General features: G+C 38.0%; 1 protein-coding gene across 2 annotated transcripts in view; it reads left to right on the top strand.

Moving 5' to 3' along the window:
- Positions 1–14152, top strand: part of dhcr7 (7-dehydrocholesterol reductase) — a 99075-nt gene that overhangs the window by 62700 nt on the left and 22223 nt on the right. For both annotated transcript variants that reach the window (XM_039748615.1, XM_039748606.1), the window contains exon 2: positions 6806–6918. In XM_039748615.1, coding sequence (XP_039604549.1) covers positions 6812–6918 — 107 coding nt within the window. In that variant the 5' untranslated portion in view covers positions 6806–6811. The remainder of the gene's footprint in view (positions 1–6805; positions 6919–14152) is intronic.

Raw genomic sequence — 14152 nt, 5'->3', positions numbered from 1 at the left:
TGGACATTACAACAAGTATATTAATGGTCACTTTTCTATCTTAAAAAATAAAACTTTATGGTTTGACCAGTGTTTAATACCTCTTAATAACCTCTCATATGCTTCTAACCTGTCTTTTTATTTCACCTCAGCAAAGATGCTTAAGAGAGATGGCATGGGCTTTTACTGTAACATGTCCAAGTGTTACACCGAAGGCTGATTTCTTTAATTAGTCAGCCTTTAATATGTATTTGTTCACTGACAAAGTAGGCAAGAAGTACAAAGTTGCTGATATCGATAATAGATAGATAGATAAATAGATATCGCAGTAAAATTATTTTGTTATCTGAAGAAAACAAATTTTTGTTTTCTCGACATCTTAATAAAATGATTCCATTATCTTGTGAAAAAAAGTTAGTTTTCTCGAGATCTTGATAAAATGAGGCTGTTATCTCGAGGAGATAATTAAAAAAAAATAACGATATTGCACGTCCTCTCTCGGCTTTCGTATTCACAGGTTCAAAACCACTTCATTTAGTTTACATTGATGCACATATACCATGATTGGTGGTTTATACTTGTTTTTTGCAAAGGTAACACCTCATATTTTTTATAATTCAACCCTTTTTGTTATGTTGAATATACATATGTTCAAATTCTCCCCAGCCATCCTTGTTTTTTAGTCCAGGTGACTATAACACAGTTTATTTAAAACCCATGCTTTCTTTTAAAACCTCAACTCATCTGAAACAACATTCAGTTAGAGCCCAATGCCTTGTGCGATTATGGGAAAAACAGATGATAAAAAGAATGAAATGAGAAGTTTTAGGAACTGAAACTGCTACAGCGCAATGACACTCGGATACTGAAGTTAAAAATGTGCGAGGTGATATCTAGAGTTAAGGAAAAAATATGCCAACATATCTTAGTGGCCTTGACTGACTTGGCTGATTGTGCAGTTCTTTAACAAATATCTCAGTGGGTTCTTTACAACATTTCATGAACACACACATACACAAAACAATAGGGTCCCTTTTGGCATAGTGAATACATTTGACCTACTAGGTGAAAGCTGATTATGCAGTGCAGCTGCAGCAGTGTCCTCAGCTACTTGTGTGTCCAGAAAACCAAACTGTACAAAACAAATGGTGGCTTAATAAGAGAGTAGGGCAGCTGGTGTCAGTTAGCTGCTCTCCAGGTTATTCCTCACAAAAAGAAGAAGTAAAATGTGAAATAGCATGCCACATTTTGAAGGCTAAATAAACAAACTGACGTTTTACAGCTACCTCACAGCTCCACAATCTACATTTTACAACCCCAGCTCAGACTCTGCTTGTGTGGCTTCTGGGTGTTCTCCTCATTTCTATGTGTGTGCACACTACTGCTGTGTTCCTCCCTCATCCCAAACATGTGTGTTCTGTTACATGATGACTCAAAGTTGTCTACATACACGGGGGTATAGCTGTGAATGTGCTGGTGACATAACAAAAGTTACTTCTTACTTTGTGGCCTATGTGTCACAGAGATAGGCAACAGGCCCCATTGACCCTGAACTGGACGGGTTTAGTAATGGATAGATGAATAATTTGACCTTGCATAACCAGGGATCATAAAGTTTAATATAATATAAATCATTATTGTATAGAATAGTAATTTCTGAAAAAAAAGAAAAAAATACTGTTATTTTTCTTTTGCCTAGTTAAATTGTCAACTACCAAAATTGTGAAACATGTAAGCTAAAAATATTATTTGCTTGATCATTTCATTTGTATGGAAGCGTATTAGGGACACAGTGAAGAAAAAAAATCTAAATGTCGAGATTAGTCGACATGTTGACTTTATTCTCGACATTTCCACTTTATTCTCGCCATTTATGTCGAGATTAATGTCAACATTTACACTTTATTCTAATAGTTTATTTTGTCAGTAGAATGTTGCAAACTAAACTTCATCTTAAAATGAATGTTTAATTTACTAGATTTTATCAAACCCCGTCATTAATTAATGTAGCACATTAAATGCTTTATATTAAGTGTTCCTCGACCTAGTTGTTAATCTCTATGCGCTTCTTCAACTGACTTCCTCTTGCACTGAGAGGTGCAGACATCGATAGCTGCACATTGACTTCATGATATTCCTGCTCTATGAACATTCAGAATACTAACATACAGTACATGATATCTTCTTCACTATGAAATGCATTACAGCATGTATTAAACATGGGTGGCGGGGGCACGGTGGCGTGGCTGTAGTGCTGCTCCCTTGCATTAAGGGTCCCCAGGTGTATGTTCAGTGTAGTGAACTTCATGGCAAGTGAAGTTGTATCATAAATTTTGAATAAGCAGAAAAAATAATTCAATGCACTCTGTAATGAAAATTATAGGATTATTTCACATTCAGGTGAATGCAGTTACTCTTATATAAGAGCTAATACTTGATTACATGTGATCCACTGATGATCTGAGATCCACTAATTATTATTGCATTTCAAAGAGCTAGCCAATCGCTAAATTGTCAGCTACATTTAACCAGTAGTTGTGCTATGTTCACATACATTTTGAGACAAACTCAGAAGAAGTTGCAAAGTACACAACAATAATATGAACAAACCAAAGCTAAAATGCACCAATGATGTAAATTTAGCCTATTGTGTAGTAAATAGAAGGAGTTTAACACAAAGTAGATAGTAGTCCTATCTGACTGTCTTGGCAACAACAGATCCAGCTCGGTGCCAGTCACACAAGGAGTTCCTCAGGGCTCTGTCCTCGGCCCTCTTCTCTTCTGTATCTGTATGCTTCCCCTTGGCCATATTATTCATAGCTTTGGACTGGGTTATCATTTTTATGCAGATGATACTCAACTCTACTTCAATGTTAAAAGTGGAACTTCATCAGAGCTTTCTCAGTTCACAACCTGCCGTAGTGAAATTAAAACCTGGATGGAGCAGAACTCTTTAAAATTAAATTGCAACAGAACTGAACTCCTGCAAATTGGGACTAAAATGCAACTTAATAAAATGAGCTCCTTCCCAGTCCATCTTGGTGGTGATCTCATCAGACCTGCCTCTACTGCAAAGAATCTTGGTGTCATTTTTGATTCCTCCCTCTCTTATTCCGCCCACAAAAATAATATTAAGAAACTTTCTTACTTTCACCTCCGTAACATATCCCGTGTTTGCTCTTTTCTCTCCTTTTCTAATGCTGAGAAACTTGTCCATGCTTTTATCACATCCCGCATCGATTATTGTAACTTGCTGCTGGCAGGTGCCCCTTCTAATCTTATATCATAGCTCCAGCTTATTCAAAACTCAGCTGCAAGAGTCCTTACTTGAATCAGCAGCAACGAGCACATCACACCCATCCTGCTCCGTCTTCACTGGCTCCCTGTGTCTTACAGAATTGAATATAAAATTCTACTAATAACCTACAAAGCCTTAAATAACCTCGCACCAAACTACATCAGTGACCTTCTCCATCACTATGTGCCTGCCCGACCACTAAGGTCCTCTGATTCTGACAATCTTGTTGTGCCACACACTAATCTACTATCCATGGGTGGCAGAGGGGCCTTCAGCAGTATAGCACCCAGACTCTGGAAAGACCTACCGAAATTAATCAGGTCATCTGACTCCATGAATTCTTTTAAAAAACAACTCAAAACTCATCTGTTCAGGAAGGCTTTTAGCTCTACTTGACTTTACTACCCTTCTCTCAGTTTACCTCAATTATGTTGTCTGTAAGGCTTTTCTCTGAATTTACTATCTTAATCTTCTTTATTTATTTACTAGCAGAATACCCGCGCTTCGCAGCGGAGAATAGATATCTACATATACATATATATATATATACATACCTATCTACATCATATATACACACACATACATACACACACACACACAAATTATATATATGTGTGTATGTATGTGTGTGTGTGTGTGTGTATATATATATATATATATATATAATCTAGATAGTGTGTGTGTATATATATATATATATATATATATATATACACATACATATATATATACACATACATATACTTGTGTGTATGTTTGTATGTGTCTATATGTGTGTGTATAGCTTTGGTCACTGAGTGCAAGGGAAAAATAATAAAATATAGTCTATAAGTTATTAAACAGTAAAACATTAACGCTTTTAAGAAGTACAGGTACATTGAGCACTACTGGAGTGGTTGCGGGTAAACTACATTTTAAAGACTGTGTAACACAACAGGTAAGTAACTAACAGCAGCTAAAATATATATGGATCATCTCGGTAGTAGATCCCTTTTGAAAGGCGCTACACGACGGCTGTGGTATAGAAATTACATTTTCTATGTGAACGCTTCAAATTTGTGCCTCTGGTAATGTGCCTTACCGCATTTAAAGAAAATTAGTTTTGTGTCCTCTGCAGTGTTAAGAGAGAAAGGCTTTGGTTTGGGATAAAAGGAAAAAAGGTGTAAAGAAAGGAAAGTTGCCTTTTTCTTTTATATAGTATAGAGAGATGTGTTCGCTGACGTTATGATCGCCTTTTGGGGACAGTCGCGTGGGTCTTGTGTAGACTGGTGAGACGCCCCGCCATTAATCGGCTGTGATGGCACTGTCAGTCCTCCACTCCTGTGCGTGTCTTCATAATCCGAGCTGAGGACCTCATAATCGTATCGTGCAAAAGAAAGTGTGAATCGCCTTAATATTATTTTGCCGTGGTGTAGAAAAGGGGTCCCGTGTTTGCACTTGTCTGGGCTATAGCGCAGGGGAGGATGAAAAAATTAAAAGTGCTCACTTTGACTTAAGGCAGAAGCGCAGTCAGCGTCTCAAAGGCCGGCACAGCTATGCGCACGCTGGCTGCTCGACTTTTGCAGGGCAGGAGACCACAGTTTTGCAGACACGCTCATGATATCAAAAGTCTCAGCGCTTTTGGAGGTCATTCATATATATATATATATATATATATATATATATATCAAAATACCCGCCCGCAGCGAGAAGTAGTGTGTTAAAGAAGTAATGAAAAGAAAAGGAAACATTTTAATAATAACGTAACATGATTGACATTGTCATGAGTGTTGCTGTCATATATATGCCTGCCTAAATAAGTCACCCTCGCTTTGCTCTTACTTTTTACCGCTCATTTAATCATGGCTAGTGGCGGAAAAATTATAAAATGGAAGGAGGATGGCTTTACCAAAACAATTATTGATGGCTTAATCGATTATTCATAAAGCTTGAATTGGTGATCTGTTTTTCTGTGTTAACCTCATATTTTTCATACTTCTTCTCAAACTAAGGTGGTGCGAGGGTAAAATGAATCGGGATGCGCTGATCAATGTAATCGGTGTACCAGGAAATCATGCATTGACAAAAGCTCCCTTTGCTTGTAATGCAAAGTGTGATTAAATGCATTATTTTTAACGTTATGGAGCACATGCATCAAGCTTCTCAGCTGTGCTTGTGCTAAGAAAAGGAAAGATTTTAAAAATAACGTAACACGATTGTCAATGTAACCTTTTGTAAGTAGTGCCTGGAGGATTCAGTGTGGAGAAACTCTAGAGACAGCGTGTGTATTAACTTGTGGATTTTTCTGTGAGTATTTGGTGGCAGTGTGACGAAGTTGCTTCGGAAGACGGCGTTAGCCGCGGAGCTCAGCTCAGAGCGAAATGAGGTAAATGGGAGGGGAGATGATGACGTGACTCCCCCACCCGCCTTAACTGTCAATCCCCCACAAACACAGTCTCTCGAATTTGCATAAGCACACCCCTTCACCTACAATTTTAACTTAGTTACAAAGTGATCAAAACTCGCTTATATCCTCGTCCTCTCATTAAACTTGTATCCCGCATTACCTGTGGGCATGTGAAACGCCAGCGGTAGCCTGTCTATGAACTTAATTTAAAGTTTAGGTTTACACCTTGCTTTCTTTCCGAGGTAGCAGCACTCATGAATATGGTAGTATATGTCACTCGCTCGCTTCTTATTGTTTCGCTGCCTTCTCAATTATATAATGCATGTTTTCTTAAGCGCTTTTTGGAGGTCTTCCTGGTTTTCTACGCACTGCGTTGACAGTCAGTTCACGTGATTACGTGGGAGGCGTGATGATGTCACATGAAACTCCGCCCCGTCTTTCCAGCTCAACTCCATTACAGTTAATGGAGAAAAATACCTTCCAGTTATGACCATTAGGCGTAGAATTTCGAAATGAAACCTGCCCAACTTTTGTAAGTAAGCTGTAAGGAATGAGCCTGCCAAATTTCAGCCTTCTACCTACACAGTGAGTGAGTGAGTACGTGCGTGCGTGCGTGCGTGCGTGCGTGCTGTGCCTTTGAGTGCTTTGCCTTTTATTAGTATAGATTTGGTTTGTACAATGCTATATACTGTATACCCAGCCGATCATTCTTATATTCTGTAAGTGCCTTGAGCATGGAAAAGGCATTATATAAATAAAATGTATTATTATTATTAGATCTAGAACCACAATACCCAATAACCAATAAGTACTGTAGCAGGACTAGCAATATGGATATAGCAAATTATTGTTAATATCCAACACCAAGGCCTGCGATTGATACTCAGGGTTCAAACTAAAGCCAGTGCATTTCAGGGGGTACTGCTGTTTTTTAAACTGGAAATCACTCCTGTGACCAAAATACCCTTCATTTTTTGTGGTTGCCACCATTGAAGCAATAGTATTTATTAGTTATCCATATAAAGGAATTTTACATAGTTTAAAAAATGATTTGTTTGACTGTTGAAGTGTGTGGCCATAGTGTCTTTTGTTCCTTTAGGTTTCCTAAATCTAATAAGCATTCTTTTTCTCTGTCTTTCCAGGAAGCAATGACAATGTACCAATCATTCTCTGCCAGCAGACGACGCAACAGGTCTTCAACCAATGGACTTGGTACAAATGAAAAGGGCCAGCTGGGACAGTGGGGCAGGGCCTGGTAAGATAAGTGTGGGGGACATGGGAAGTTTTGTAGAGTTTGCACTGCCCTTGAGGATCAACATATGCATACCTATGTTTTCTTATTTTTGCCTGTTCTACCATTGATGCAATCTAGAAGTACTACAGATGGAATGTCAGCCTACAGAATGCCAAATTGACATCATGGGATTAGGACCTACCAAAGTTCATTTAAAATCAGTTTGAATGAAAAGAAAAGGAGATCCATATTGTGGGTGAGATTCTTCAGACAGAATGGTGAAAGAAAACTTTAAACTGGAATGACAAGGCTAGAAAAGAATACAAAATGGAGAAAGCTGTTAAAAGAAAGCACAGACTTTCTCCCATCTTGGGAAGATTATTCTGCTTGTTTTGAAAAGCCACTGAGGTCCACCTTGTCAGTTTTCTGAGCTATTATTCTTGCTGCACTTTCTCTTATTAAAAATACAATAGACATCACATCCTGCCATCCATCTAGTTGTCCAATTTAATATTGCAGGGCAGGAATGAATGAATTATTTAATCTAACACACATTTCTTGGAACAACTGAAGTGCATGGAAGAAATCCTAAGGCATGGGGATAAAGAGCAAAATTCTTTCGGAGAGTGACAGGGTACAGGATTTGAATTCTATTCTATTGCATTCTATCATACACAAAATTTGCAATAATTTGTAATGTCAATTATTCCATACCCATTGTGATAGATAAATGCCCCATAGCTTTGCAGATATAAAACGTTCCCCTTTACTATTGAACCAAACAAGGCTGGAGCAAAGGAAAAGAGAAAGGCCCAATAAAATCACAATTGTCTCTGTGACCTTGCTGTTCAACACTTTTTTTTCCTGGGTGTCTCTTTTGTTGGTTTTAAAATTTACTCATTCCATAAGTACAACCATCTCGCCAATCTCTCACATTTTTCTTTCTTTCCAAGCTTTAACCCCTTATCTTCCTGCCAATAAACCAACATGTAGCTTATTAACCCCTTATCTTCCTGCCAATAAACCAACATCTAGCTTATTTCCCAACTGTAGACTCATTCACCTCTGACTGGGGCAGACTTAAATCCCCAACTGCTGATTACTTGTTAAATGTTACCCCCTTGAAGATCTAAGATCTCATGGGTATAGCCCCCTCCAATAAAGGTCCCAGCACTCCTGAGTATCGACCAGCCTTTAAAGATCTACGCTTTCAAAGAGCTTCTGTCTTGCCTGCTTATTTGTTTTCAGGCAGTTGAGTTCCACCTTTGGAGAATTGGTTATAACTACTGCTACTGGATGGCATTTAGGAATTGTCCCCGATATTCTGCCCTGCATTGCATTGCTTTCTCTGTAGTGTCCTCAAGATTAATTCTGGTACACCAATAAAGGCCATGTCACATGGTGAGTTTTTCCCTGATTTTGAATCATAGCCTTTATTTACATAATCTTAGCTAACTGGATGTAGTTGGCAACAACCTCCCATAAAGTTCAGGCATCCAGTCTGGCATACCCAGCAAGTCAGTCCAACTAGTCCACGACCTGTGTCAACAAAATCAAACACATTTGATCTTGTCAAATTGTAGGACCAGGCTTCTGTGTACATGATAACTGACAATCAACAAATGCTCATTCGAAAGTACAAGAACATAAAAGGCAGGTGTTTTGGACCTCACAAACAGAACAGAAGATTATCAGTCTCATGTTCTTTGTACCACAATAAAATGGAAAGAGGGAAAAAGGGTCAGCAGTTGCAGCTGAACTTATTATACCTGTTAACACTTTGTACAGCACCAGCTACATCAGGCGGCTGTTATTGGTAGTCAGAAAAAGGGGCAAGCAGAGCTACACTGGAAAACCTGCACACAGTTGTTAAGTTTGACATGGGCAGTGATTTTCAGTCATGTAAATTGACATGGTCTGGCAACGAGATCAGCAAATTCAGCTGGCAAGTCTGACATACCATATGACTAGAATCTGTACTGTGACTTTGTCTTAACACCTAAAGAGAACTTGACAGTACAGTCTGTATACTTTAGCATGTAAAGGTATGCTAAGAGTTCCTCTCTCTCACTTTCACACTGTTGGACTGTTACCTGCCATGTACTATGTTGTAGTCACTTTTGCCCCTAGCAGTTTTTTTGCCTTCCAGATGACCATTTACATCATATACAATAATCAATTTGCTCATTTATGTCTCTATGCCTCAGTCTATTTGAACTTATCCCGCTTGGCAAATGCTTCAGAACCTTTCCTACATGAACCTCGAGGTTCAGAAACAGTTTCATCCCAAGAGCTATGAACACACTCAATCAGTCCATCAAGTGCTCCTAGTAGAACAGTTTGTACTTAGAAACATACAATTGTAATTCTATCTATCTATCTATCTATCTATCTATCTATCTATCTATCTATCTATCTATCTATCTATCTATCTATCTATCTAAAGGTGTTGCTAAATGGTGAAAATTAAAGGAATTTCTTAGAGTTTATAATAAGGGAGAGCATATTGTAATTAAGGATTAAGGTCAGTTAAAATGAGAGCAGATGAATGTTCGAAGAAGTCCAAATGAGAACAAGAAGCCTGCTAAGAGGAACAAAACAAACAGCAGAAAAAGTGGAAGAGTATCTTTTCAAAATGCTCATAGGAAAAGCAGCATGCCAATCAGACACCCAAAAGAAATTGCTGTTCTGAGGGCAAACTTAGATGTTCAACAAAGGTAGCTATTGTAAAAAGCACAAACCATGAAGCCTTTGGCATCCATATCATCAAATATGTTTAAATTAAAACAGAAAATTCACCTTTTTATAATTTGTTTTATTTTTGTATTTTTACTGGGTACTTTCCTACTGCTCCAAATATTTGGAAAATCAATTAACAGATAAGGTCCAGCACATTATTTCTCAATTTCTTGTCAATCGATGCTAATCTCTTATCACAGTTTTTTAAAGTACAGAAGTAATTAACTGAAAACATCTAACAATAGTAAAGGCATGAAATGGCACACATTTGCTTTTGTTTTCAAAATGAGGGTTGTATCTGTTGTGGTCCATGTAAGTCGTCTCAGACTGGCTTTAGTGAGAGTGGCATAGATTGTATGAATCTGTCTTTGGAGGCTTTTTTAGTAAAGCAGTTACGTCATAGCAGGGTATGTACACAAAATACAAAGCTTGCTTGACAAACTTTGTAACTAGAATTTGAAATACAAAGAAAAGTCAAAACTAGAATCTAAACCTTAATTAGTTTATTGCTCAAATACAAGTCCCTTGTGATCTCTTCCTTTTATGTGCACAAAGTTCAGACACTGCTTAAAGTGCAGGCGTAGGCAGCATCGGTCCTGGAGGGCCACAGTGGCTGCAGGTTTTTGTTCTGACCCAGTATCTTAATGAGAACTCAATCATTGCTGATGAAGCATATATTGCTCAAGTGGTATTTTGATGCTTCATTTTAGTGGTGCCGCATGTTAAGGTTCCTCACCCTTAATGGCTTATTTCAGTCATAAACAGCTGCATTTACTGTTTTTTATGGCTCCTTATTAGCAATAAGATGCAAATGACAAAGGAGCCAGCAGTTCTCCATCTAACTTGTTCCCATTTGCAACTGTGTGGCTTCATCATACATTAATTTATTTAATAAAACACTTGAAAGAAAAATGTGACAGACTAAAAAGTGTCAGTTTTAGGCTTCAAGTCTTTTGGATGATTTCATTGGAACGGAAAATAATCTACGATGTAAGAACATTATATGGCAGACTACCATGCCATAAACTTAAATAAGTGCTGAGATTAGCAAGGATTCTTCTCTAATTAAGCAGTTGGGTTGGAACGAAAACCTGTAGCCACTGCAGCCCTCTAGGACCGACGTTGCCTACCCCTGTTTTATATCAGGTGTAATGTTTTGTGCATCACATGCCTTATAACATTCAGCATTCTAATGATTTGACGCTCCAACGTGGCATATCCATGAAAGCAAAAGTATAAAACTGGAATAACCAAAATAACGGTAAAAATACAAAGAAACGCTACCAAGAAAGCACTAAAGCGTGCCTGACAATGAACAAAAATACATTTAAAAATATATTGAAGTGTTTTGGCGTGAACATGAAATGAACTCCTGACAGTGACGCTATGTGTTTCTGGAGTTTCACAATTTTGGAACTGCATGACAATGCATTAACCAATATAGACTGCATGTTATCCTCAGTTGTGCCATTTAGGTTTGTCCCACTTGACACTGGTGGTGGTCTAAACGTTTTGAATCAGCCTTTAGCTACTGACAGCTTTATATTTTTTACATGATAGCGATTCATGACTAATTTATGACCTGTTGTGTTTAATGTTTTATAGTGTTCTCAATGGAGAACAAGACATCTTATGAAGCCTTCTTGCCTCTACAGTTAAACGACTATCATATATGCATTTCATGAAGAAACATAAGCACTAATATCCGCACATGCTGCTCCTCATTGTATCTGAAGCCATCTAGCCAAATATACTTTGCTTCTTAATGGCACATTAGCAAAGTAAAAAATCCCATGGCCTTGCTTTAGTCCAGAACTGTGAACAGTGGCAAGCAATTTATGACTGCATTATACCTTTAATATGCTTTTTCTTTTCTAAAGTCCACAATAAGATTATTCTCATTTATTTCTACCTACTTCAAAAAATACAGCTGTTAATTGAAAAATGTTGAAGCGGCATTTATCATGGGCTATAGAGTAAAATTAGGTCAAAAGGAAGTGAAGAAACAATTTGTACATTAAAGCGTTCCGTTTGCACATGTGCAATGGTTAATCTTTAACCAGCAAGTTCATTCTGAAAGAGGCTTTCCAGAATCTGCAATGGGCAGTGTTATTTACTCTGGGCTGGGATAATGACTAACATTAGAGCTCCAGAAACATTAACACTTGCTCAGAGAGCTAATTATTAGTAAATGTTTTATTGTAGTTTTAAAAACAACTGGAAACTTCTTTGCAAAGAAACCTTTCAAGCAGCTGAAGCTGGCTTGACAGTCTTTGTTATCATGGGTTAATTTAATGGCTGTGCTACATTTATGTATTAGAACAGACATTTAAAAAGTAGTGTATGCAATTCATGTGGTCATGTGATGTTTGATTTCTATAATGCCATTTTAATGAGCACTTTAAGGACCAGATACGATATGCTATTTGAATGTTATACTGAGGCGTTAATTATAACTGGTAAGGCGCGTAATGTAAATTACAGCACCTAAAAATTAACCACTGCCATCTAGGAATGATTGGCCAGTTCATTTCAGGCACGTTTGATCTAATTTGTGTTCTTCTTTGACTTAGAAAGTTAAGCATCTTCAATTTTTGATGACAAGAATTTTCGCTCTTATTTGCAGTCTGTGTTCAGTGTGGTCAATGCGGTGATGTGTAACTGGGTATATATTAGTTGCTTGCATTTTATATCATTTTAAATCCCAATATAATTTACAGTAAAATATTCAAATCCTTCCTACTAGAAGAATTTTGTTTGTCAGAAGTTTAAACAAGATGATAGCAGAGGGCATTGTTATTCTTATTGTGTTTCCAAGGTCAACAATCAGAATGGTGATACCCTGTTTTTCAAAGATCTCATCTATTCACATCCTGCTTCTTTTCATTGAAACAGATGGAGCAGAACTTTCAAAATCCACATAGACAGTGTGACAGATTGGGGGCGGTGTCGTCCCCTTGAACCCACAGACAATGCGCCAAAACACCAGATAAAAATCCCAATAATTAATTTATTATAATAATTATGTGCACAAAGCACCTTCACCTCCACTACATACAATAATCACAATAATCATAATCAATCCTCCACACCTCCCAGCAGCTCAGTCACCCTTCCTCCCATCTCAGCTCACTGTTGGGATCTCCCACCGTCCTTTTAAAGTCTTTGACCCGGAAGTGTTTCTGTCCCTCAGTCCATGTGACTTTGTAACACTTCCGGGACGGGTGAAACTCCTTTTCTTCAGCCCGGAAGTACGTCATTCTTTCCATCCCCTCGACTGGGAAGTAATTCTGGGTTATAAGGAAAATATACGTCCCTGGGCCTCCCTGCAGCATCCCCTGGCGGCTCACACGTTATCCAGCAGGGCTGTGATGAAAGACTCCAAGTTCCATGATGCCCTGCTGGAATTCGGGGCCCCTCCATGTTGCAAGGATGGCTCCATCTGGCGGCTTGGGGGTATTGGCCGGGATAAGCTGCCGGCCATATTCCACAACAGCCACCATATTATTTATAAGTATTTCAGTACTGTCATCTTGCGCCTTTTCGTGTTTTGTGTGTCCAGATTTCATGGGTTTTGTTACTCTTCTTTGCCCAGTCTCTGTGATGCTACTACCTTTTTGGGTTTGGTAACAAATCTCAAAATGAACTTGTGTAATAAATCTTACTTCAACTTGCACTACTATTTTTATATTTCTAACATTTACCCATCGCTGCCACTTTTTAATAAATATCATCCATTCTTACTGCATGCTGCTTCCGTCCATTTTGAACATTTTTTAGGTCACCAATAGTTTAATGGATTTTGAAATATCGAAGTGTCAGTGACAAATGAAGGGACATCATATTTCTCACCCCCCTCCATGAATAGATCATCTGTGTTCTCTGGAGTTTATGGGGCCCACTGTTACTTCCTTTTCTGATCCTAAGATTCAGATTCACACCACTTTTATGTGGCATTGTGCAGTAATAATCTAATATTAAAGCAATGACACAAACTTTATTAATTTGTTTTATTATTTTACTGAATTATATTTGTTTTCTTTTATTAGGCGGAGTGGTGGCTCTGAGGCTAGGGATCTGCACTGGCAATCAGAAGGTTGCTGGTTCAAATCCCGTAAATGCCAAAAGGGACTCTGCTCTGTTGGGGCCTTGAGCAAGGCCCTTAACCTGCAATTGTTGAGCGCTTTGAGTAGTGAGAAAAGCACTATATAAATGCAAAGTATTATTGTTTCTGTTTAGGGTACTGAACCTGTGCTATTGTTTTAAACATTAACTTTAAACAACTTAATTAGAGCCCTGAAAATGCTCAAATACGGATGGAATACAAGAACTGAAATATATATTCAAATTGTATGTATTTATGGCCATTTTAAAGCAAAAATACATTAATCAATTATCTCAATGTGAGCTCTTCCGTTGACAGTTTCCAATGTGTCTTCACACACAAGAATTCAGCAGATAAACGTCTCAGCACTGTGCATGGTCGATTTTGATTGGATTGGGGTGAGGGTGGCAT

The sequence above is a fragment of the Polypterus senegalus genome, chromosome 1 (assembly GCF_016835505.1).
Source record: "Polypterus senegalus isolate Bchr_013 chromosome 1, ASM1683550v1, whole genome shotgun sequence".
Classification (NCBI taxonomy): domain Eukaryota; kingdom Metazoa; phylum Chordata; class Cladistia; order Polypteriformes; family Polypteridae; genus Polypterus; species Polypterus senegalus.
The sequence above is the reverse complement of the archived record's forward strand: the minus strand, read 5'-3'. Positions and strand labels throughout refer to the sequence as shown.